We start from the raw sequence: 27,463 nt of genomic DNA on the forward strand, positions 1-27,463 counted from the left end.
ATGGGATCTTGTGGGGCGCCATGTGGGACTCCGCTGCGATATGCCGCTGTCAGAGTCTGCCATGGCTGTGGGCATGAGGCCTAAGGGCTCCTGCCCACAGATGGAGCGAGACACGAGTGGGAAATCAAATCTACAAAACATTGTGGCGTTCTTCAGCCCAAAATGGGCCATGTGCTTCGGGGTTAAAGGCCACCAGCACCGCAATTATACTTGTACGCATCTGAAGAACAACGCAAAAACGTTTTCAGCCAGAGATAACCAAAAAATCCCTGCTGGCGATTGCGGAAAAACGCACATTTTTTCTGCGGTGTCTGGGAGGTCTCCTTTACTACTATATTAATGCAGACCTCACGCGGCAGAAAAATGTGCTAAAATACAGCATGCCACTATTTTTTTCCCACGGGAACCCCTGCAGAAATCCTGCCCTAAAGAGGACCAGCGGCGATATCACATATGTGGGTTTTAGCTGAAATTTTTAATGTGCTTCATGAAAATAGGAGAAAGAAGAGCAAAAGAGGGTTTTTAAAAAAAAAATTTCAGAAAAAGTATGGGTTTTTTTTGCACACTATTGATTTAGTCGCTGGCAGAGCAGGACGCCTGTTGCCATGACAACCCGGCGACACAGAGGGAGCTCCTTCCCTCTATGAAGTCTTTTCAATCAGCAGCTAGCACAGAGCCCTGGGCACAGCAGTGAGGAGGTGTATGCGCCTGCCAATAAGAAGCTCTGGGTGTTCCCTTCACCTCAGCCCGTCTCCACCCATCAGCCTGGTGGTGACAAGTTACAAGAATACCGTATTGGGTTACCCCTTTAAAAGGCCTGCACTCAGTTACTTGGACGGGCCCCGTGCTACCCTCAGGGTGGGAGATGGTGGAGCCCCATGACAAGGCCCAAACTCTACCCTGCTGTCTCCTTGGCTGAGGACCTGCTCCTCAGACGTTGCACATGACTCTTCCCTGCACACAAACTCCCTATTCTGCTACTGCCCATAATACTCTCCTCAGTGCCCTGTAATAATGCTTCCTTGTGCCCCCACAAACTTATAACTGCCACCCTTTGGACCCCACAGTAATAGTGAAATTATTTTTGTGTTCCCACATGGTAATGATGCCCCTACAATAACCCCTTTGTGCCCCCAAAGTAATAAACTGCCTCTATGCCTACATAATGCCCCCTTTGAACCTTGACATTGTTTAATGCTCTCCTGCTACACACATCGCAGTGCAGCAGGGTGTGTATCTTGAATCCTCCAGTGTAGGAGAAACCAAAGACTTGGATGCAGGGAAGGAGAATTTAAGATATACACACTGCCATGTGGCACAATGTTTTAGGAAGGCAATAATTACTATTGTAGTCAGACTCCCTTCTGCGTCCAGCCAGCCACACCCAGCCCAGTGGTAGAGATGCTACAGCTGCAGCGGGCCGATATTACAGAATATGGACCTGCGGTGTACTGAAGCCTCTGCTTGCTGGTGAGGTTTGGGGTAGGATGCTTATGAGGGATCTATAGGCTTAGCACTTCTCCTGACTGAAGGGTTTATGTGCTCCACTGATAGAAAACTGAAACAGAAACTTTGCTACCCCTAAGGCCTCCTTCCCACGAACGGATTTCCGCTGCGTAATTCGCGGCGGACGTCCGCCGCGCTGCCTGCAGCTATTAGGTTCTATTGAACCTAATAGCTCAGTGCTCACGGTGTGGAATTCCACCACGGAATTCCGCACCGTGAATTCACCCGTCCTCACCTGCGGCATGCTCTATTTGCCGCGGGTGTACGAACGGACGGCTTCCATTGCAGTCAATGGAAGCTGTCCATTCACGCGGAGCCCGTCACGGCCGTGTGCAGCCAGCCTTAAGGCTTCCAACACACTAGTGTGGAACAAATGGACAACACTCATAGAGCTTACAGACCCGTAATATTCAATGAGGCAGCGCACACTACCAAGTATTTTCACACAGACATGGAGTGTCAGGGACGAGGATTAGGACATGCATGTGAATGTGCGGGCAGTCCATGCATCGGACAGCCAGGTGTCTGATAAGTTGAGCTTCTCGTGCGCTAATCAGGCACACGGCAAATAGATCGGAGGCCTAGACCATGCTGAGAACTCCTAGGTGGAAACTATCTGGTCAGTGAAATGAAGACATTTCATGCATATTTACTGAGTAATTGTCCCTTTACACGGGACAAATGTCAGACACTTCCGAACCCGGCTGTCATGCCAGCGACAATCGCTCCATGCAGGTGGGGGATTGCTTCGGCCGCCCGCCTCCATTCACTGTAAACTGGAGTCGTCCATAATGAAGGCTGCCTGTTTACACGGGCCGATCGTCATTTCATTTTAATGCCTGCAGAAACTGAACTATGAACAAATTATCGTTCAGTCATTGCTGGGAGAAACTGTGTGACTACCGTGCGTGTAAAAGGGCCCTTATTCCTAGGTCGGGGATGCCGGATGCTGTTTGCAGTCAGCAGAGCCTTCATCAAGTCCATATGCTGTCCTGGCTGAGATCAGGGAGAGCTACAATCCATGTAATGACTGGTGACAGACAAGTGAAAGGTACTGAGGTGAGACGCTGGGAGATTGTAAGCTCCTGTGTCAGGGGAGGAGGCAGCACTAACAGTGATAGAATCCGATGTCCCCCAGTCATGTAGCAGTGTCATCTGAGTGTTCCTACATGTACATCTAGGGGGGCAGGCAACAGTTCTATATGATATGATGTACGACTGACTGGTCTATGCTGCTCTGCTTCTTCCACAGCTCCTTTATATGGTTTTCGACAGATATGACACTTTTCTCAGCATAGGACTTCTTCCTTTTCTTCCCCCCAAACACTTCTGAGGGAGGCGGCAGGGTGTCCAGGAGTGGTGGTGGCACGTCCACCCATTTAGCATCTGTCCTTGATGTTTGATAACTGGACATCTTGAAAGGTCAAACAGAGATAACAAAGAAAACCTGTCAGCTCTCAGGACTTAGTGGGGACGCACACAGGAAAGAATAGTGCGGGGATAGCTTGTAAATGGAGCAGGGATGTGACAGCCGACTTGGAAAATAGCAACATGGGGAGACATCAGAAATGGAGGAGAGGATAGTAAGGTATGGTCTGCGCGATTTATACCCATAGACAGCTGCGCAAACACCTTTCATACCTGCAACCGGAATACCCCGTTAATGGTAAAACCTCCTTAAAGGGGTTGTCTCGCGAAAGCAAGTGGGTCTATACACTTCTGTATGGCCATATTAATGCACTTTGTAATATACAACGTGCATTAAATATGAGACATACAGAAGTTATTCACTTACCTGCTCCGTTGCTGGCGTCCCCGTCTCCATGGTGCCGTCTAATTTCGGTGTCTTCTTGCTTTTTTAGACGCGCTTGCGCAGATGGGTCTTCTCCCTTCGGCTCGGCAGCAGCGGCGTTTTGGCTCCGCCCCTTGTACGCATCATCGCGTAGCTCCGCCCCCGTCACACGTGCCGATTCCAGCCAATCAGCATGGATGTATATTACAAAGTGCATTAATATGGCCATACAGAAGTGCTGAACCCCACTTGCTTTCGCGAGACAACCCCTTTAAATCATACAGCTTTAGATCTAACTGTTCAAGAGCGTCCTGACGGTACTGGATGCACTGAGACGACTTACCGATCCAGGAACTCCAGTCTTATAGACACTAGAAGGCAAAGAAGAGCGTTATTATAGGAGAACGCCTCCGAAGATCAGGAGGTGACGGGTAAGAGGACTACAGGAAGTGAGAAGTAGTCACTTACCTCGGTTGTCTCATCAGTCTATCCCAAAACTCAGGACCGTAACGCTTCTCTGGGTTAACCAGGGGTGAGTGAGGAAGGACGGGCTCCGGAAGGAACCGTGTGACCATCTGAGAGCGTCTGGTGTAAAACAATCATGGCACTACTTGATTAAAGGGGATATCGCCCGGATTCTGTCCTACAAAGTACTGAAACATTCCTTTTTGTAATCTGGTTTATCTTCTAGTTGTGGATTTGTATCCCGGTGTCTGTACATGATTATGGGGCCGGCCGTCTGTACACAGCTGCTGCTAACAACATTTAGAGATGTGCTTTATAACAGCCATGTGAACAAGAAAACCTGTAGACTGGAAATGACTCTGTGCAGGGAGGGAAGGAGGTGAGCTGTGACTATCACCTATTATTTTCGGAGAGAGTGTTGTAGACATACTCTTTGATCTGTGCACAGAGGGGAGCTGAGACCATCATCTACAGACTTCAATGAGAGTGTTGCGGGTATATTCTGCAACCAGTGCAGGGAGGGGAGGAGGGGACCTGTGACTACCACCTATTGCCTTCTATAGGAGGTGGGATGAGCATGCTCTGTGGCCTCTGCAGGGAGTGGGCGAAAGTATCCATTGCCTATTAACTGCTGTGGGTAAACTGTGTGACCTGTGCAAGGAGGGGGAGGAGGTGAGCTGTGACATCACGTATTGTGAATGGTGTATGCTGTGTTATCTGTATACATCTGTTATCTGTGTCACCTCTCAGTGTAATCTTGCCAATGATGATAATGAGTTGGCTGCTGAGAAGCTCACTACAGAACAGAAAGTGTCAGACTATTATTAGGCCTAGTGGTCAATGTGAGAATTGCAGGGTTTTAGAATTTTATATCCACCCTTCCTAATCCACTTTTTCTGCCACGTGCATACTCCCAAGCTCTTATTTATTTAGGGTAAGAAGGAGGTTGGCATATTACTTGGAATTACCCTACAGTTTTAAAAGAGAAAAAAAAACATTAAAACTAACTCACCTGATGATTTAATTGTCAATCTTAAGTTAATTGAAGTGGTTTGTTTTTTTTCAAAATGTGATACTTCTTGAAGCAATCTTGAGGATGAAGTCCAGGCTTCCAATTGCTTGTCTCACAGTAGAAATTGGTTTCTTTTCTTCCCCCTTTTTTATTTCATTTATTGAATGGCTGTGATTGGGTCATTGAGCACTGGCCAATCAGAGGCAGCGCTTCCTGGAGGCTGGGATATTTCCAATCCCTAACCAGAAGAGATGCCGGAAGACAACTATCGGGAAGAAAATGCAGCTGACAGCGCTTCTTAGGTGATGTATGTGTTGTTTTTGTTGCATCTATGGTTATTTTAGGGCTTTTACAATAGGATTTCCCACTGTCAAAGTTGCATGGCACCGCACAAAAATGCGATGCAACAAAATAGAAGGCTCCATAGGGAAACATGGGCTACAAAATATCACAAATCGCGGCTGTGTAGAGCATGCTGGAATTTTGTAGTCTTGGAATATAGCAGGCTATGAAACATTGCTTGTGTTGAAGAACCCATAGCAAAGCATGGGCTCTACATACATGCGATTTGTCGCACTGTTGCATTGCGACAAAATTGTGTGAGAATATCGTCTGCGTGGAAGCGGCCTAATGAGTAAAGCATGGGCTGTTCCCAACTGCAACTTCCATCAGCCAGAATAATGTCTTCCACCATTTGTAGGACCTCTTGGTAAATCCTAACATCCACAGTACTGATGGGCTCTGTCCGCCCCTCCCAGAAACTCTGTGGATTCTAAAATTACTGCCGGTTTTTCAAATTGAACAGGCAGTTTCTTCCTATAAGCAGTGATCAGCTGTGCTTGAGACCCAAAGAATGTACTTAGCATTGTCACTAATGTCTTCCCATGGAACTCAATTGTAATACAATGATAGGCACATAATTGATATTCCTGAATTATTTTTTTTCAGAGAACTTGGACTATTCTTGCAAGCCAGAACGCTTCCTGTTATTTGTATGTTCATTTCATGCAATTCTTCGGCAAGTTGAGGGCTTGTGTAGAAGCTTCAGGGTAGATGTGACAGCCTGAACTACTAGTTTTAGCTTGCAAAAGTTGTGCCAAATGAATTCCTATTCAAGACCTAAATGGCAAATCAGGACAAATAAGACTTTGTTGTTGTCTTGCTGTAATAGTGAATATGAGAAAACACATAAGCATTTTGTGAATCGCACAGACATAATATTGGTAGGCCCCACTTTGTAGGCTTCTTCGAATTGTAACACTTGAACTGAATCCTTCCTTTGAGACCTGCTGTGCTCTCATCTACAGCCGCGTGTACTCACTCACATTCTTCGCCTCTCTCCCTTGGGTATGCATACTCCCTTGAGCTTCAAGAAGAGGAGCTAAATGTAGCATCCAAAATACTTAGAGAGAACATCCTTAAAGAACGGGGTTCGGTCCGGCCATTCCTCAGTAAAATAGTCAACTAATTGCACCTTCAAATTCAGAGCCATATTCAGTATTACACCAAAGAGCGCCTTCATTTCTTCTGCTGAATCATGAGTGCCACATTGGATATGTTCTTAGTGGAGTCACCTTTGGATTTTCTCCGCTGCTTACATATTTGTCGTGGTCATAATTTCACCAAAAAGATCATCTCAGAAAAAGAGCTGGAAATATCTTGGGAGAGGACTTTGGGGGTGGGGGTGGCGGGAAACCCTGTTGTGTAACTTTATAAGATCACCATAGCATATAAGGAAAAGCGACGGTCAGACTCTGACAGAGGAGCGGGCGAATAAACGCAAAAAAACAGTGTTGGAAGTCTTCTGACATTGGAGCAGTACAGGAAAATCCTGATGTTGGATCAGAAAGGGTTAATACAGATAATGACAAAGTAAAAAAAAAGCAAAAATTCTTTAAAGCCCCAAATTCTTTAACCCCATAACGTTACAGGACATAACGTTAGGTCCTGGAGGTTCATATGGAGGGGATCAGGAGTCGATCCTGCTCCATATAATGCGAGTGCTGGCTGCCAACACCCACCTACAACAGCTCCGCTGATCAGAGCCGTTAGCCCTTTGGATGTCACAGTCAATTCTGACAGCGGCATTTAAATTCCCCGATTGATGTTCAGGGGTCCCGCACTGCCTCCCTCCATGAGAATGTGGGTTGCCGTGAGGTTGCCTTCTGCAAGGTCCCAGGGTTGCCTTTGCAAATTGCCTATCAAACCATGCCTGTCAGATTGCAGTATAATACATACTATGGTATTACATGATACTGCAGGAGTGATCAAACCATCATAAGTACTTGTCCACTATGGGGACTAAAGAAATGAAAAAAAATTGTTTAAAAAAGTTGTATTTATTCTTTTAAAAAAAATTAAAGCTAATAAAAGTTTTAAAAAAACCTTTTGACATATTTATAATAAAAGAATCTAAATAATAAACCCCAAAACATATTCAGTATCACTGCGGCCGTAAAAGTCAGATCTATCAAAGCATTGATTGCAGCAGCAGAGGCTTTAATTCTGCGCTGTATTTTCACTATCGGCCGGGATTAAAGTCCAGGACCAAGCACCATATATTTACCGCATTTGGTCCTTAAGGGTTTAAAAGGGGGCGAGGAAAAAAACGAAAATGGAAAAATGAAAAAGGGTGGCGTCCTTAAGGGGTTAAATATAAATCCTTTATATTAGCGTAGTATTGTTATATTGACATAAGGTTTCTCCTTTATGTGATTTACAGATGGAGAGGCCTCGGTGGGCTGCAGGTCTGGGCACACCTCATCAGTATGTAGAATGCTCATTGTTTACCGGTCACCTCACCGGGTCTGTACAGATGCTAAGTAGGAGCCTGAACAATAAGATGCTGTGTGTAAATGAAGGAGGCCATTAACCAGTTTGATAGGAATGGGGCAGGCCATTCTTCCTGTGTGTGCTGTATGAAGGGGGAAGCCTACTCTGATTGCCCAGAGTTTCTTTCATCATGCAGGTGAGACTGGGGGTCTCCAAACAGTTATAGCGACCAGTCTGGATATAAAAGTGCCAGGCATGGTTCAGAGAGGGACCGAAAGGAGGACACCAGAGAGGGATAGAGAAGAGACTGTGTAGGTAACATCCTGTGTTTATATGAGATATTGTAATTGGTGTGTCTTTAGTGGTGATGCTTATGATATAGTTTTGTCTCTATACGTCTCTCCATAGAAGTCCCATAATAGTTATTTTACACTTTGTACACATTTATACCCTCACTCTTATAGTTCATTGTCTTAAAGCATATCTGTACTTTAAATGTTTCTCCTAAAATGTACAGAATAGGCGATTCTAAGCATTTTCACAACTCATTCTGTACATTTATGATAGAACCCCCCCTCGCCTCTAGCAGCTAGAAGACATTGCTGATGCCTAGCTGAACAGGGAACTCCCACCTGCAGGCACAGCAGCTGACATAGAAGGGTAGAATAATGAAGGTTTGCCTTTTGTTCCATGAATTCTTATATACATTTTCACCCCATAGTGTGATAAGTCTGCGCTCCTGATATGTGGTTCATACAACGTTCCTGCCTCTTCTTCCATGCTGTAAAAAGAAGCACTATATCACGGCACACTTGTCGGGGCTCCCCTGCAGCCACGGTGGGTCACTGCCATGCTCCTTCCCCTGATCGCTGCCTGAATTCTACCGGTAGGGCTTGTGTACGCTCCCACCCAGTCTCAAAGGACAGTGTGCACCCCCATAACTCATCCCCCTCCAATCCTGTCCTACACTCCCCATATTAGGCATCCACAGCCTAGGTTGGATGTCTAAGCAATTGATTTCATACTGCTATTTGTGATAACGCCCTGTTTGTAGCTGTTCTGACCTTTGCCTTACGTGCTCCCTGACCTCGTTATTGCACCTGTGACCCCAGCCTGTCTCTTCATTGCGCTCCTGTTTGTGCCTCGGCCCAGTGCCGCATCTGCAGCCATATTATGGGGAATATCTGTGGAACAGCTTGGGGGCCTCACAGTAAAGCCAACATCCCACTTGGAGGGGTCAAGCATGAAGCCTGGGGTTCCCCAGATACTGTCTACTCAGATAGAACAAAGCCAAACCCATGTGTAACAAGGCAGATCCATGTCCGTCTGCCTGACACCGTATGGCAGACAGCTTCTCCGTTTCACAGCACACCCGTTCCCTGACAGACGCCATGCACTCTCATCGGGTTGTGACATACACCCCATACACTGAGCACGCGGTCCAGTGGTGAACGGGGCGCTCTAAAGAGGAGACGCTGTCTGCAGTACAGTACAGCTTTTTCTTTTCACTGCACCAGGAGACAGAGGCAGCATAAACCAGATATCAGGAGAGAAGACTTATTACACTATGGGGGAAATCTATATATAAATTACTAAAACAAAAGTCACACATTTTGTCCAGCAGACGAATGTGGATCCGCTTTTCCGAAGCGTTTGATACTGCACCGCATAAAAGGTTGGTATATAAAATGAGAATGCTCGGTCTGGGGGAGAATGTGTGTAAGGGGGTAACCGGTCAGTGATAGGAAGCAGAGAGGGGTTATTAATAGTTGCATACTCTGACTGCGTCACCGTTACTAGTGGGGTACCACAGTGGGCACTATTGGAGGGGTTACTAGTGGGGTACCACAGTGGGCACTATTGGAGGGGTTACTAGTGGGGTACCACAGTGGGCACTATTGGAGGGGTTACTAGTGGGGTACCACAGTGGGCACTATTGGAGGAGTCACTGTTACTAGTGGGGTTCCACAGGGGGCAGTATTGGAGGGGTTACTACTGGCAGTTTTTTTGGGGGGGGGTTACTAGTGGGGTACCACGGGGGGCAGTATTGCAGGGGCTTCTAGTGGGGTACCACAGGGAGCAGTATTGGGCCTTAGTCTTTTTAATATATTAATGACCCGGTAGAAGGATTGTGCAGTAAAATATCAATATTTGCAGATGATACAAAACTATGTAAAGAAATTAACACAAGAGAGGACAGAAGGAGATTGCAAGAGCATCTAGATAAGTTGGGGCAGAAAAGTGACAAATGAGGTTTAACACTGATAAATGTGAGGTTCTGCACACGGCAGGAAATACATGTCCCCATTACACACTGAATGGAAGACCACATGGAGAAGGACTTGGGGGTTTTATAAGTGTAAGCTTAACTGGAGCAACCAGTGTCAGGCAGCTGCTGCCAAGGCAAATAGGATCATGAGATGCTTCAGAAGAGGTCTAGGGGCGCATGACGAAAACATTGTTCTTCCTGTTTACAAGTCTCTGGTCAGACCACACATGGAATATTGGGGACAATTTGGGCATCTGTGCTCAAGAAGGACATATCAGAGCTTGACCGGGTACAAAGGGGGCAACTAAAGTAATAAATGGAATTGATGGGCTACAATACCCAGAGATGTTATCAAAATTGGGGTTATTAAGTTAAGGTAAAAGACGGCTGTGGGGCGACCTAATAACTGTATAGATATATTAGGGGTCAATACAGAGATATCTCCCATCATCTATTATAAATAGATCCAACAGATTCTTATCCGCTCTTGTGACAACTTTATCTTCCGAAAGGTAGAAGAGAAAACAAGGGGTTCTGCTATCTTGGCCCTAATTCTTACTATCAGGGAGGGAATGGTGGAGGGAGTAAGGGTGGCTGGGACCTCAGGAGGCAGTGTTCATGATATCCTTGAATTTTGAATAAAAAGGGGAGGAAGACCTGAGAAGACTCAGACCTCAAGGTTGGATTTCAGAAAGTCAGATTTTAATGAACTTTAAGAGGAAGAATCCAATGGCCGGATGTTCTTAAGGACAGAAATGTCCAAGAAGGTTGGGAAATATTGTAGAATGGGATTCTCAAAGCACAATCGTTACCAATCCCTAAAAGAAGGAAGAGGGGGAAGCATTTAAAGAGACCCGGATGGATGAACACAGAACTTGTACACATGTTATAGAGGAAGAAAAATATGTTTATCAAATGGAAAGAGGGGGAAATATCTAAAGAAGAATATAATGGGGTCTGCAGAAACTGTAGGGGAAGTGTCAGAAAAGCTAAAGCTAATAATGAACTGAGGCTTGTAAGTGAGGCCAAAAGCAATAAAAAGGATTTTGGGGGTCAAAAGCAAAAGAAAAGTCAGAGATGCTATTGGATGCTTACAGAATGAAAATGGTGAATTGGTTAAGAATAATGTTGAGAAGGGCGATCTTTTGAATTCCTATTTTGTATCTGTTTTCTCTCAGAAAGTAGATGTAACATCAGCTGATCTTCCCTGTGCTATTAGGGAAATACAAGAATGCAGGCTACCTATAAGCAGGGAGATGGTGAGGGAACACTTAGCTAATTTAAAATAATTCAAGTCTCAAGGTCCAGATGAATTACATCCTAGGGTACTAAAGGCCCGTTTAGACACAACGATTATCGCTCAAAAGACGGCTTTTGAGCGATAATCGTTGTGTGTAACTGCACTAACATCATGCAGTTTTCGTTATGTCGTCGCTTATCGTTGTCTTTCAGAGTGCTGAAAGACAACGATGAGCCTTATCAGGGATTCACAGCGGGATACAGCTGATACTATTGTTTCATCCCGCTCCCTGATGACAGACTGGGTATGAACAACAGAGCGGTCTAGCTCTGTTTTCCATGCCCCGCACGGAGCGCTCGGCTGTATGACAGCCGGGCCCTCGGAGCGGGGGAACAGCTGGATGCAGAAGACAAGCAGGGACACCCTGCTTGTCTTCTGCATCCTCCGCTGGCAGCGCAAGGTGATCGCTCATCTTGAGCGATCATCTTGCGCTGTAAATGACACAACGATGATCGCTCAAAAATCGCTTGAGGGACATCTTTTGAGCGATTATCATTGTGTCTAAATGGGCCTTAAAGGAAGCAGCAAAGGGAATTGCTGAACCACTCGCCATAATCTTTGAACATTCCGGGAGAACAGGACAAGTCCCAGAAGATTGTAAAAGGGCAAATGTTGTCCCTATCTTCAAAAAAGGGAAGAAGGTGGATCCCGGAAACTACAGGGAGAGCTCTTTTAACAAATAATTTAACATGTAGGCAAGTACTTGGATGAGAATGGAGTAATTAACCAGAGCCAGCATGGGTTTGTAACAAACAAGTCATGCCAGACGCATCTAATTTCCTTCTATGATAGTATCACCAACTGGATCGATCAGGGAAATGCGGTGGATATAGTATATCTTGACTTTAGTAAAGCATTTGACAAAGTATCTCATACCATACTTATTGAAAAAATGACCAAATCTGGGATTGACAAGGCAACTGTTAGGTGGATTCACAACTGGCTGAGTGATCGTACTCAAAGAGTGGTCATAAATGGCTGCACATCCAAGTGGAAGAATGTATGAAATGGGGCACCACAAGGCTCTGTCCTGGGCCCAGTGTTGGTCAACATTGTTATAAATGATCTGGAGGAGGGAATTGATGGGAAACTGATCAAATTTGCTGCCGGCACAAAGCTAGGAGGGATAGCTAACACTAGGGAAGAGAGAGAGAGAGTATTCAAAAAGATCTAGAAAAGCTTGCACAGTGGGCGGTGACTAACAGTATGGTATTTAACGAGGAGAAATGCAAAGTCCTACATCTGGGCAAGAAAAATAAAAAAAGCACATACAGAATGGGAGGAATTGAGCTAAGCAGCAGCACATGTGAAAAAGACTTGGGCATACTAATAGAACATAGACTGAACATGAGTCAACAATGTGATGCAGCAGCCAAAAAAGGCAACCACAATTCTAGGATGTATTAAGAGAAGCATAGAGTCTAGATCACGTGAGGTCATTATCCCCTCTACTCTTCCTTAGTCAGACCTCATCTGGAATACTGTGTTCAGTTCTGGGCATCACACTTTAAAAAAAGACATAGACAAACTGGAGCAAGTTCAGAGAAGAGTTACCAAGATGGTGAGTGGTCTGCAAATCATGTCCTATGAGGAATGGTTAAGGGATCTGGGAATGTTTAGCAGAAGAGAAGGCTGAGAGGAGACTTAATAGCGGTCTACAAATATCTGAAGGGCTGTCACAGTGCAGAGGGATCAGCCCTATACTCATCTGCACAAGGAAAGACTAGAAGCAATGGGATGAAACTGAAAGGGAGGAGACACAGATTAGATATTAGACAGTGAGGGGATCAATGAGTGGAACAGGTTGTCACAGTGCAGAGGGATCAGCCCTATTCTCATCTGTACAAGGAAAGACTAGAAGCAATGGGATGAAACTGAAAGGGAGGAGACACAATTTAGATATTAGACAGTGAGGGTGCTCAATGAGTGCAACAGGTTGCCACAGGAGGTGGGGAGTTCTCCTTCAATGGGAGTGTTCAAACAAAGGCTGGACAAATATCTGTCTGGGATGATTTAGTGAATCCTGCACTGAGCAGGGGGTTGACCCTGGAGGTCCCTTCCAACTCTACCATTCTATGATTCTATAAAATAGGACTATAACAAGGGGGTGCTCTCTACAGCTAGAGGAAAGGTTTTTACACCAACATAAAAAGGGGTTCTTTACTGTAAGAGCAGTGAGACTATGGAACTCTCTCTTGAGGACGTGGTGATTACAATACGATATGAGTGTCTGGACACCTTTCATGAAAGATACAGTATTATATGTTATATAACTGATTACTGCAGAATGGCCGGTGAAACGGGGATTCATCCAATTGCCAGAATTGGAGTCAGGAAGCATTTTTTCCCTTAAATTGGTAAAAGTGGCTTCTACCTCATTGGGGTTTTTTTTGCCTTCAACTGGATCAACATTGGGGGTAATAGAGATGGAAATGTGTCTTTTTAAGTCTAACATACTATGTTTTTAGTTGTTCTCCAGCCTGCTATCAGTGTGTATGGAGCTGGAAGCAAACAGCTCAGTACACATGGCAGTAGCCTGGGCTGGTATTCTATTGAATTCAGTGGAAACAGTGACTGCAATACCAACCCGAGCCACTACCATGTGTACAGAGCAATCAGCTTCTGGTTCTGCACACAGTGATAGCAGCCTGGCAAACAGCTGATCTCCGGAGGCTAGTACAGCGGACTCCATTTTTCAACTATTGATGACATATCCTGAGGATAGGTCATCAGTAGTTAAAAAGTGGACCCCTTTATGATAACACATTCCCTTTAAAAGTTTAGTTATCCAGCAGTGTCTATAATGTGATTAGCAGGAATGTGGTCATGGTGATACAAACAGCAATATGCAAATATAAAATATTGGAGATTCCATCAAAGTATTGATCAGAGGTCAATAAGAGATAATCTAAGATTAAGTAGGAAAACATTGCACGAACACGACTTAGCCTATGATCACAGTTCAAATTGATCCTTTGATTTTGGAGGCTCATACTAGTTAAACTTCGTTTAGTAGTAGAGATGAGCGAGCATACTCGACAAGGATAATTGCTCGAGCGAGTATTGTCCTTAGCAAGTACCTGCCCGCTCGGAAGAAAAGGTTCGGGTGCCGGCGCGGGTGAGCGGTGAGTTGCGGGAGTGAGCAGTGGGGAGCGCGGGGGGGGGGGGGGAGAGAGAGATCTCCCCTCCGTTCCCCCCTGCTCTCCCCAGCCGCTCCCCATCGGCACCCGAACCTTTTCTTCTGAGCAGGCAGGTACTCGCTAAGGACAATGCTCGCTCGAGTAATTGTCCTTAGCGAGTATGCTCGCTCATCTCTATTTAGTAGCCAAATAGATGGCAGACTCCGCTGATAACCCAATAGACTTTTCCTGGGTGGTGAAATTACACACCCACGTTTTCTGCTGGCAGCGGTCATGTATTTACTATCACCATGAAAGCTGGGAAAAATCACTTAAAGGGGTTGTCCCGCGAAAGAAAGTGGGGGTATACACTTCTGTATGGCCATATTAATGCACTTTGTAATGTACATCGTGCATTAACTATGAGCCATACAGAAGTTATTCACTTACCTGTTCCGTTGGTAGCGTCCTCGTCTCCATGGTGCCGTCTAATTTCAGCGTCTAATCGCCCGATTAGACGCGCTTGCGCAGTCCGGTCTTCTCCCTGGTGAATGGGGCTGCTCGTGCCGGAGAGCTGGTCCTCGTAGCTCCGCCCCGTCACGTGTGCCGATTCCAGCCAATCAGGAGGCTGGAATCGGCAATGGACCGCACAGAGCCCACGGTGCACCATGGGAGAAGACCCGCGGTGCATCGTGGGTGAAGATCCCGGCGGCCATCTTGCTAAGGTAAGGAAGAAGTCGCCGCAGCGCGGGGATTCGGGTAAGTACTAAACGTTTTTTTTTGTTATTAACACATGCATTGGGTTTGTCTCGCGCCGAACGGGGGACCTATTGAAAAAAAAAAAAAAACCCGTTTCGGCGCGGGACAACCCCTTTAACTACAGTCACCAATCACAGTGCATTAAACATTTCTTGTAGGTTCAACCTTTGATTGATCAAGGAAACTTGGTTTTGCAAATGTTAGATAAAAAGGTGTTTGTGCAACACATATTCCTTAAACCAAGTTCAACAGCCAATCGCAGTTTACCTAAACCTGGATCAACAGCATGGTTGGTGGAACTGGCCCTTAGACACTTTTCCTCCCTGGCAAGGAGACAAGGTTTAGCAAGCATGGTCTAAGGCTAGCTCCACACAGGCAATCACGATTTTGCTGCGAGAAAATCGTATCTTTGTTCCCGTGATTTTTGAACATCAGCAATGTTTTTTTTAGCATAATCTCGCATCACTGCCGGCAGCAATAAAAACCGCACGATTTTCAATAGGACTTTCTTATGTTAAAAATGCATCATATCACAAGTTTGTGCGTTGCTATGCGATGAAAAGGAGGCTCCACAGGGAAACATGGGAGATTAAAAAAAAATTTTTAAATCACACATTGCTGAAATGTAAAGCATGCCACACTTTTTTGTTCTCGCAACATCGCATCAGTTAAAACATCGCTAACGGGAAAGAAAACCATTAAAAATCATTGGTTTCATAAATCTGCTTTTTTTTTTACTCACTCTTGCATCGTCGGATTTTTAATCACCCATGTGAAACCAGCCACCAAAACTCCACCAAACAAAACTGACCAAAAGATCATGTAAATTTAGACAAAAGTGTCAAAACAGGCACCAAATTTATTATTCTGCATGAGATGTTGTGATGTTTGCTCCATTTTCAGACTTTCTAGACCACATGTACACTATTAGACCAGATTAGTAAATCTGCCCCATTGTATCTACTTACGTTATGTAAGGCATGATGTCTTCACTGATGAATTCATCGTCCATCTTCACAGGTCACACTTTTCTAAACTCTATCTGGAAAGACATCATTGCAGTCACGATCCATCCTTCCTCACACTTTCATTATACAGAAGCAGCTTGTCAGAATGCTACATTGTATGTTAAAGTGGTATCCCCTTTGTAAAGTGATGGCATATCAATTTATGATTGATAGGGGTCTGACCTCTGGGATCCCAAGCAACGCTGAGAAAAAATGGACAACAGCACTGACTTAGTGCAGAGTCCCCTTCTAAGTTTTTCCTGCAGAGTGGCATCCTGTCAACTCAAATGCTAAGATCTTCCACTCACTGCAGCAGCTGTCAAGAGACCCGGAACGGAGGATAGAGCAGCAGCACTGGACAGTCGGGGGGCCGGGTAAGGAGAGTGTAGCCTCTTTTAATTTTGGCCATGGTGAACACAAATTAAAAAAGCTAGAACACAGACAACTCCTTTAATACCCTTTTTTATTACCTTGTCTTATACCCTCACCCCAAAACATTCTTTATAATCTTTTCTTTATGAAGTTTAAGCCTGGTAAAACATGAGACTGCACTAGTGAGAGCTTCTGATGACAACACGTCTATCCATCCCCATCAGTGTCCACACATATACCTGCCACTATTCACACCGGGCAGCATGTAGACACTGATGTCGATGGTCGTCAGGATAGAGATTTATTTTTACAAATTAAATAGACAAGTTTTTTGTACCAACTGGATTCTCCTGAAGAACAGCAAGAAAACCCTTGTAGAGTGTGACTAATTTAACATGGCTGCCAATTGTTTGGCATACAAATATGTGTGCATCCAATATAAAAATGTTATGTCCATTTGTGACAAATTAGACCCACAGTAACCAAAAACTGACTGCGATAAAGATAACATATACAGAATATTGAGAGAGCATGTACACAGAATGGTGGACCCTCTCACAACCTGTCTCCAACCCGTCCTCAGTCGCTACCCCATATTGTCCTCGAAGTGGGTCTCTTATCTTACACCTCAGTGTCTCCTGTTTTCCTCACATCTGTCTCCTCTGTTTCACACCTGACTCTCATGTTTTTTTAATTAGATGTTTTTATTAAGTTTTGGCATATAAAAACATACAACACATATAAATCTCCCAAACTCCCGCCCTCCCTCCCCCCAAGGCTGACTCTCATGCTTAACTCACACCTTGGTATCTTCTTTGTTCTCCTCACACCTCGGTGTCTTCTCTGTTCTCCTCACACCTTGGTGTCTTCTCTGTTCTCCTCACATCTCGGTGTCTTCTCTGTTCTCCACACATCTCGGTGTCTTCTCTGTTCTCCTCACATCTCGGTGTCTTCTCTGTTCTCCTCACACCTCTGTGTCCTCTCTGTTCTCCTCACACCTCTGTGTCCATTTGTTCTCCTCACACCTCGGTGTTCATCTGTTCTCCTCACACCTCGGTGTCTTCTCTGTTCTCCTCACACCTCGGTGTCTTCTCTGTTCTCCTCACACCTCGGTGTCTTCTCTGTTCTCCCCACACCTCGGTGTCTTCTCTGTTCTCCTCACACCTCGGTGTCTTCTCTGTTCTCCTCACACCTCGGTGTCTTCTCTGTTCTCCTCACACCTCGGTGTCTTCTCTGTTCTCCTCACACCTCGGTGTCTTCTCTGTTCTCCTCACATCTCGGTGTCTTCTCTGTTCTCCTCACACCTCGGTGTCTTCTCTGTTCTCCTCACATCTCGGTATCTTCTCTGTTCTCCTCACACCTCGGTGTCTTCTCTGTTCTCACACCTCGGTGTCTTCTCTGTTCTCCTCACACCTCGGTGTCTTCTCTGTTCTCCTCACACCTCGGTGTCTTCTCTGTTCTCCTCACACCTCGGTGTCTTCTCTGTTCTCCTCACACCTCGGTGTCTTCTCTGTTCTCCTCACACCTCGGTGTCTTCTCTGTTCTCCTCACACCTCGGTGTCTTCTCTGTTCTCCTCACACCTCGGTGTCTTCTCTGTTCTCCTCACACCTCGGTGTCTTCTCTGTTCTCCTCACACCTCGGTGTCTTCTCTGTTCTCCTCACACCTCGGTGTCTTCTCTGTTCTCCTCACACCTAGGTGTCTTCTCTGTTCTCCTCACACCTAGGAGTCTGTCCTTTCTCCTCACACCTCGGTGCCTCTCCGTTCATCTCACACTTCGGTGTCCGTCCGTTCTCTTTACAGCTTGGTGTCCATCCGTTCATCTCACACCTCGGTGTCCGTCCGTTCTCCTCACACCTCAGTGTCTTCTCTGTTCTCCTCACACCTCGGTGTCTTCTCTGTTCTCCTCACACCTCGGTGTCTTCTCTGTTCTCCTCACACCTCGGTGTCTTCTCTGTTCTCCTCACACCTCGGTGTCTTCTCTGTTCTCCTCACACCTCGGTGTCTTCTCTGTTCTCCTCACACCTCGGTGTCTTCTCTGTTCTCCTCACACCTCGGTGTCTTCTCTGTTCTCCTCACACCTCGGTGTCTTCTCTGTTCTCCTCACACCTCGGTGTCTTCTCTGTTCTCCTCACACCTCGGTGTCTTCTCTGTTCTCCTCACACCTCGGTGTCTTCTCTGTTCTCCTCACACCTCGGTGTCTTCTCTGTTCTCCTCACACCTCGGTGTCTTCTCTGTTCTCCTCACACCTCGGTGTCTTCTCTGTTCTCCTCACACCTCGGTGTCTTCTCTGTTCTCCTCACACCTCGGTGTCTTCTCTGTTCTCCTCACACCTCGGTGTCTTCTCTGTTCTCCTCACACCTCGGTGTCTTCTCTGTTCTCCTCACACCTCGGTGTCCGTCCTTTCTCCTCACACCTCGGTGTCCGTCCTTTCTCCTCACACCTCGGTGTCCGTCCTTTCTCCTCACACCTCGGTGTCCGTCCTTTCTCCTCACACCTCGGTGTCCGTCCTTTCTCCTCACACCTCGGTGTCCGTCCTTTCTCCTCACACCTCGGTGTCCGTCCTTTCTCCTCACACCTCGGTGTCCGTCCTTTCTCCTCACACCTCGGTGTCCGTCCTTTCTCCTCACACCTCGGTGTCCGTCCTTTCTCCTCACACCTCGGTGTCCGTCCTTTCTCCTCACACCTCGGTGTCCGTCCTTTCTCCTCACACCTCGGTGTCCGTCCTTTCTCCTCACACCTCGGTGTCCGTCCTTTCTCCTCACACCTCGGTGTCCGTCCTTTCTCCTCACACCTCGGTGTCCGTCCTTTCTCCTCACACCTCGTGGTCCGTCCGTTCTCCTCACACCTCGGTGTCCTCTCTGTTCTCCTCACACCTCGGTGTCTTCTCTGTTCTCCTCACACTTCGGTGTCCGTCCGTTCTCCTTACACCTCGGTGTCCATCCGTTCACCTCACACCTTGGTGTCCGTCCGTTCTCCTCACACCTCGGTGTCCTCTCTGTTCTCCTCACACCTCGGTGTCTTCTCTGTTCTCCTCACACCTCAGTGTCCGTCCTTTCTCCTCACACCTCAGTGTCCGTCCGTTCTCCTCACACCTCGGTGTCCGTCCATTCTCCTCACACCTCGGTGTCCGTCCATTCTCCTCACACCTCGGTGTCCGTCCATTCTCCTCACACCTCGGTGTCCGTCCATTCTCCTCACACCTCGGTGTCCGTCCATTCTCCTCACACCTCGGTGTCCGTCCATTCTCCTCACACCTCGGTGTCCGTCCATTCTCCTCACACCTCGGTGTCCGTCCATTCTCCTCACACCTCGGTGTCCGTCCATTCTCCTCACACCTCGGTGTCCGTCCATTCTCCTCACACCTCGGTGTCTGTCCGTTCTCCTCATACCTCGGTGCCTGTCCGTTCTCCTCATACCTCGGTGTCTTCTCTGTTCTCCTCACACCTCGGTGTCTTCTCTGTTCTCCTCACACCTCGGTGTCTTCTCTGTTCTCCTCACACCTCGGTGTCTTCTCTGTTCTCCTCACACCTCGGTGTCTTCTCTGTTCTCCTCACACCTCGGTGTCTTCTCTGTTCTCCTCACACCTCGGTGTCTTCTCTGTTCTCCTCACACCTCGGTGTCTTCTCTGTTCTCCTCACACCTCGGTGTCTTCTCTGTTCTCCTCACACTTTGGTGTCTTCTCTGTTCTCCTCACACCTCAGTGTCTGTCTCTTTCTCACACCTCGGTGTCTCCTTAGCTCTCCTCGCACTTCAGTGTCTGTCTCTTTCTCACACCTCACCTCGCTGTCTCTTCACCTCTTCTGACACCTCGCTGTCTCCTCACATTTCAGTGTCTGTCTTTCTCACACCTCGCGGTCTTATCACATTTCAGTGGCTGTCTCTTTATTCCACCTCGCTGTCTCCTCACACTTTAGTGTCTGTCTCTTCCTCACACCTCGCTGTCTCCTCACATTTCAGTTGCTGTCTCTTTCTCACATTTCAGTGTCTGTCTCGTTCTCACACCTCGCTGTCTCCTCACATTTCAGTGTCTGTCTCTTCCTCACACCTCGCTGTCTCCTCACATTTCAGTGCCTGTCTCTTTCTCACACCTCACTGTCCCCTCACATTTCAGTGGCTGTCTCTTTCTCACACCTAGCTGTCTCCTCACATTTCAGTGCCTGTCTCTTCCTCACACCTCGCAGTCTCCTCACATTTCAGTGCCTGTCTCTTTCTCACACCTCACTGTCCCCTCACATTTCAGTGCCTGTCTCTTCCTCACACCTCGCTGTCTCCTCACATTTCAATGCCTGTCTCTTTCTCACACCTGGCTGTCTCCTCACATTTCAGTGTCTGTCTCTTTCTCACACCTCGCTGTCTCCTCACAATTTCAGTGTCTGTCTCTTCCTCACACCTCGCTGTCTCCTCACATTTCAGTGTCTGTCTCTTTCTCACACCTCGCTGTCTCCTCACACTTTAGTGTCTGTCTCTTCCTCACACCTCGCTGTCTCCTCACATTTCAGTGTCTGTCTCTTTCTCACACCTCGCTGTCTCCTCACATTTCAGTGTCTGTCTCTTCCTCACACCTCGCTGTCTCCTCACATTTCAGTCTGTCTCTTCCTCACACCTCGCTGTCTCCTCACATTTCAGTGTCTGTCTCTTTCTCACACCTCGCTGTCTCCTCACATTTCAGTGTCTGTCTCTTCCTCACACCTCGCTGTCTCCTCACATTTCAGTCTGTCTCTTCCTCACACCTCGCTGTCTCCTCACATTTCAGTGCCTGTCTCTTTCTCACACCTCGATGTCTCCTCACATTTCAGTCTGTCTCTTCCACACACCTCGCTGTGTCCTCACATTTCAGTGGCTGTCTCTTCCTCACACCTCGCTGTCTCCTCACATTTCAGTCTGTCTCTTCCTCACACCTCGCTGTCTCTTCAGTATTTTCTCGTGTTTCTTTTTTTATTTTTCCCGCTCGCTGTTGATTGACAGGTGACGTCACTGCAGTGGGCGGGCGGAGCAGACAGACACATGATACAAGAGCGCACACGTCACGGAAGGGGCGGGACATGCTGTGTGGCCGTCGGTAGGGGGAGCTCTGGGTTGAGTGGCAGGGGCTAGATGAGGAATGCGGCGGGAATTAGGCGTGTCCGCCGGATAGAGACGTGATGACGTCATCTTATGGGCGGGGGTTCCCGGCCTGGTGATGGCGGCTCCCGCCGGGTGAGCAGCTGAGAGGACAAGGAGGAGCCGCCGGGCCTGAGAGCTCTACACCAAGAGACCCGGCTCGGCACCGGATACCCCCGCGGTACGTCCCTCTTCCTCATCGTCTTCACTGACTAAACATGACCTGACCTACCCCCCTCCCATGTACTATACCTGACCTACCCCCCCTCCCATGTACTATACCTGACCTACCCCCCCTCCCATATACTATACCTGACCTACCCCCCTCCCATATACTATACCTGACCTACCCCCCCTCCCATATACTATACCTGACCTACCCCCCCCCTCCTATACTATACCTGACCTAAGCTCCACTATACTATACCTGACCTACCCCCCTCCCATATACTATACCTGACCTACCCCCCTCCCATATACTATACCTGACCTACCCCCCTCCCATATACTATACCTGACCTACCCCCCTCCCATATACTATACCTGACCTACCCCCCCCTCCCATATACTATACCTGACCTACCCCCCCCTCCCATATACTATACCTGACCTACCCCCCCTCCCATATACTATACCTGACCTACCCCCCCCCTCCCATATACTATACCTGACCTACCCCCTCCCATATACTATACCTGACCTACCCCCTCCCATATACTATACCTGACCTACCCCCTCCCATATACTATACCTGACCTACCCCCTCCCATATACTATACCTGACCTAAGCTCCACTATACTATACCTGACCTACCCCCCTCCCATATACTATACCTGACCTACCCCCCCTCCCATATACTATACCTGACCTACCCCCCTCCCATATACTATACCTGACCTACCCCCCTCCCATATACTATACCTGACCTACCCCCCTCCCATATACTATACCTGACCTACCCCCCCCTCCCATATACTATACCTGACCTACCCCCCCTCCCATATACTATACCTGACCTACCCCCCCCTCCCATATACTATACCTGACCTACCCCCCCTCCCATATACTATACCTGACCTACCCCCCCCTCCCATATACTATACCTGACCTACCCCCTCCCATATACTATACCTGACCTACCCCCTCCCATATACTATACCTGACCTACCCCCTCCCATATACTATACCTGACCTACCCCCTCCCATATACTATACCTGACCTAAGCTCCACTATACTATACCTGACCTACCCCCCTCCCATATACTATACCTGACCTACCCCCCTCCCATATACTATACCTGACCTACCCCCCTCCCATATACTATACCTGACCTACCCCCCTCCCATATACTATACCTGACCTACCCCCCCCTCCCATATACTATACCTGACCTACCCCCCCTCCCATATACTATACCTGACCTACCCCCCTCCCATATACTATACCTGACCTACCCCCTCCCATATACTATACCTGACCTACCCCCTCCCATATACTATACCTGACCTACCCCCCCTCCCATATACTATACCTGACCTACCTACCCCCCCTCCCATATACTATACCTGATCTACCTACCCCCCTCCCATATACTATACCTGACCTACCTACCCCCCCTCCCATATACTATACCTGACCTACCCCCCCTCCCATATACTATACCTGACCTACCCCCCCTCCCATATACTATACCTGACCTACCCCCCCCTCCCATATACTATACCTGACCTACCCCCTCCCATATACTATACCTGACCTACCCCCTCCCATATACTATACCTGACCTACCCCCTCCCATATACTATACCTGACCTACCCCCTCCCATATACTATACCTGACCTACCCCCCCTCCCATATACTATACCTGACCTACCCCCCCTCCCATATACTATACCTGACCTACCCCCCCTCCCATATACTATACCTGACCTACCCCCCCTCCCATATACTATACCTGACCTACCCCCCCTCCCATATACTATACCTGACCTACCCCCCCTCCCATATACTATACCTGACCTACCCCCCTCCCATATACTATACCTGACCTACCCCCCTCCCATATACTATACCTGACCTACCCCCCTCCCATATACTATACCTGACCTACCCCCCTCCCCCTCCTATACTGTACCTGACCTACCCCCCTCCTATATACTATACCTGACCTACCCCCCTCCCCCTCCTATACTATACCTGACCTACCCCCCCCCCCTCCTATACTATACCTGACCTACCCCCCTCCCCCTCCTATACTGTACCTGACCTACCCCCCTCCTATATACTATACCTGACCTACCCCCCTCCCCCCTCCTATACTATACCTGACCTACCCCCCTCCCCCTCCTATATACTATACCTGACCTACCCCCCTCCTATATACTATACCTGACCTACCCCCCCCCCTCCTATACTATACCTGACCTACCCCCCCCTCCTATACTATACCTGACCTACCCCCCCCCTCCTATACTATACCTGACCTACCCCCCCCCTCCTATACTATACCTGACCTAAGCTCCACTATACTATACTATACCTGACCTACCCCCCTCCCATATACTATACCTGACCTACCCCCCCTCCCATATACTATACCTGACCTACCCCCCCTCCCATATACTATACCTGACCTACCCCCCCTCCCATATACTATACCTGACCTACCCCCCCTCCCATATACTATACCTGACCTACCCCCCCTCCCATATACTATACCTGACCTACCCCCCCTCCCATATACTATACCTGACCTACCCCCCCTCCCATATACTATACCTGACCTACCCCCCCTCCCATATACTATACCTGACCTACCCCCCCTCCCATATACTATACCTGACCTACCCCCCCTCCCATATACTATACCTGACCTACCCCCCCTCCCATATACTATACCTGACCTACCCCCCTCCCATATACTATACCTGACCTACCCCCCTCCCCCTCCTATACTGTACCTGACCTACCCCCCTCCTATATACTATACCTGACCTACCCCCCTCCCCCTCCTATACTATACCTGACCTACCCCCCTCCTATATACTATACCTGACCTACCCCCCCCCTCCTATACTATACCTGACCTACCCCCCTCCCCCTCCTATACTGTACCTGACCTACCCCCCCTCCCCCTCCTATATACTATACCTGACCTACCCCCCTCCCCCTCCTATACTATACCTGACCTACCCCCCTCCCCCTCCTATACTATACCTGACCTACCCCCCTCCCCCTCCTATACTATACCTGACCTACCCCCCTCCCCCTCCTATACTATACCTGACCTACCCCCCTCCTATATACTATACCTGACCTACCCCCCCCCCCTCCTATACTATACCTGACCTACCCCCCCCTCCTATACTATACCTGACCTACCCCCCCCCTCCTATACTATACCTGACCTAAGCTCCACTATACTATACTATACCTGACCTACCCCCCTCCCATATACTATACCTGACCTACCCCCCTCCCATATACTATACCTGACCTACCCCCCTCCCATATACTATACCTGACCTACCCCCCCTCCCATATACTATACCTGACCTACCCCCCCTCCCATATACTATACCTGACCTACCCCCCCTCCCATATACTATACCTGACCTACCCCCCCTCCCATATACTATACCTGACCTACCCCCCCTCCCATATACTATACCTGACCTACCCCCCCTCCCATATACTATACCTGACCTACCCCCCCTCCCATATACTATACCTGACCTACCCCCCCCTCCCATATACTATACCTGACCTACCCCCCCCTCCCATATACTATACCTGACCTACCCCCCCCTCCCATATACTATACCTGACCTACCCCCTCCCATATACTATACCTGACCTACCCCCCCTCCCATATACTATACCTGACCTACCCCCCCTCCCATATACTATACCTGACCTACCTCCCCTCCCATATACTCTACCTGACCTACCCCCCCTCCCATATACTCTACCTGACCTACCCCCCCTCCCATATACTCTACCTGACCTACCCCCCCTCCCATATACTCTACCTGACCTACCCCCCCTCCCATATACTCTACCTGACCTACCCCCCCTCCCATATACTCTACCTGACCTACCCCCCCTCCCATATACTATACCTGACCTAAGCTCCACTATACTATACCTACCCCCTCCTATACTATACCTGACCTACCCCCCCCCTCCTATACTATACCTGACCTACCCCCCCTCCTATACTATACCTGACCAACCCCCCTATACTATACCTGACCTACCCCCCCCTCCTATACTATACCTGACCTACCCCCCCTCCTATACTATACCTGACCAACCCCCCCTATACTATACCTGACCAACCCCCCCTATACTATACCTGACCAACCCCCCCTATACTATACCTGACCTACCACCACCCCCTCCTATACTATAGCTGACCTACCCCTCCTATACTATAGCTGACCTACCCCTCCTATACTATAGCTGACCTACCCCTCATACTATAGCTGACCTACCCCCCCTATACTATAGCTGACCTACCCCCCCTATACTATAGCTGACCTACCCCCCCTATACTATACCTGACCTACCCCCCCCATACTATATCTGACCTACCCCCCCCCTATACTATACCTGACCTACCCCCCCTATACTATACCTGACCTACCCCCCCATCTATACTATACCTGACCTACCCCCCCCATACTATACCTGACCTACCCCCCCCCCTCCTATACTATACCTGACCTACCCCCCCATACTATACCTGACCTACCCCTCCTATACTATAGCTGACCTACCCCCCCCCTCCTATACTATAGCTGACCTACCCCCCCCTCCTATACTATAGCTGACCTACCCCCCCTCCTATACTATAGCTGACCTACCCCCCCCTCCTATACTATAGCTGACCTACCCCCCCCTCCTATACTATAGCTGACCTACCCCCCCCTCCTATACTATAGCTGACCTACCCCCCCTCCTATACTATAGCTGACCTACCCCCCCTCCTATACTATAGCTGACCTACCCCCCCTCCTATACTATAGCTGACCTACCCCCCCCTCCTATACTATAGCTGACCTACCCCCCCTCCTATACTATAGCTGACCTACCCCCCCTCCTATACTATAGCTGACCTACCCCCCCTCCTATACTATAGCTGACCTACCCCCCCTCCTATACTATAGCTGACCTACCCCCCCTCCTATACTATAGCTGACCTACCCCCCCATACTATATCTGACCTACCCTACCCCCCTCCTATACTATACCTGACCTACCCCCCCTCCTATACTATACCTGACCTACCCCCCCCTCCTATACTATACCTGACCTACCCCCCCTCCTATACTATACCTGACCTACCCCCCCCCTCCTATACTATACCTGACCTACCCCCCCCTCCTATACTATACCTGACCTACCCCCCCCTCCTATACTATACCTGACCTACCCCCCCCCTCCTATACTATACCTGACCTACCCCCCCCCTCCTATACTATACCTGACCTACCCCCCCCCTCCTATACTATACCTGACCTACCCCCCCCTCCTATACTATACCTGACCTACCCCCCCCCTCCTATACTATACCTGACCTACCCCCCCCTCCTATACTATAGCTGACCTACCCCCCCCCCCCTATACTATAGCTGACCTACCCCCCCTCCTATACTATAGCTGACCTACCCCCCCTCCTATACTATAGCTGACCTACCCCCCCTCCTATACTATAGCTGACCTACCCCCCTCCTATACTATAGCTGACCTACCCCCCCCCCTCCTATACTATAGCTGACCTACCCCCCCCCTCCTATACTATAGCTGACCTACCCCCCCCCCTCCTATACTATAGCTGACCTACCCCCCCCCCTCCTATACTATAGCTGACCTACCCCCCCCCCTCCTATACTATAGCTGACCTACCCCCCCCCTCCTATGCTATAGCTGACCTACCCCCCCCCCTATACTATAGCTGACTCCCCCCCCCTCCTATACTA

General features: G+C 48.3%; 1 protein-coding gene and 1 long non-coding RNA gene across 3 annotated transcripts in view; one reads left to right on the forward strand and one right to left on the reverse strand.

Annotated features, from left to right (window-relative positions):
* LOC136613075 (uncharacterized) overlaps positions 1-4,253 on the forward strand; it is a 56,044-nt gene extending 51,791 nt beyond the window's left edge. The window contains exons 3-4 of the long non-coding RNA XR_010790441.1: positions 2,439-2,565; positions 3,990-4,253. This is a non-coding gene — a long non-coding RNA (uncharacterized lncRNA). The remainder of the gene's footprint in view (positions 1-2,438; positions 2,566-3,989) is intronic.
* Positions 1-21,290, reverse strand: part of INCA1 (inhibitor of CDK, cyclin A1 interacting protein 1) — a 38,177-nt gene extending 16,887 nt beyond the window's left edge. Inside the window, exons 1-5 of one of the 2 annotated variants that reach the window (XM_066593907.1) lie at positions 21,206-21,290; positions 15,963-16,036; positions 3,767-3,883; positions 3,642-3,669; positions 2,730-2,920 (exon numbers count right to left, since the gene is read on the reverse strand). In XM_066593907.1, coding sequence (XP_066450004.1) covers positions 2,730-2,920; positions 3,642-3,669; positions 3,767-3,883; positions 15,963-16,006 — 380 coding nt within the window. In that variant the 5' untranslated portion in view covers positions 16,007-16,036; positions 21,206-21,290. The remainder of the gene's footprint in view (positions 1-2,729; positions 2,921-3,641; positions 3,670-3,766; positions 3,884-15,962; positions 16,037-21,205) is intronic. The other variant, XM_066593908.1, reaches the window with a different exon arrangement.
* Positions 21,291-27,463: the final 6,173 nt, after the last annotated feature.

The sequence above is a fragment of the Eleutherodactylus coqui genome, chromosome 2 (genome assembly GCF_035609145.1).
Source record: "Eleutherodactylus coqui strain aEleCoq1 chromosome 2, aEleCoq1.hap1, whole genome shotgun sequence".
In the NCBI taxonomy this organism is placed as follows: domain Eukaryota; kingdom Metazoa; phylum Chordata; class Amphibia; order Anura; family Eleutherodactylidae; genus Eleutherodactylus; species Eleutherodactylus coqui.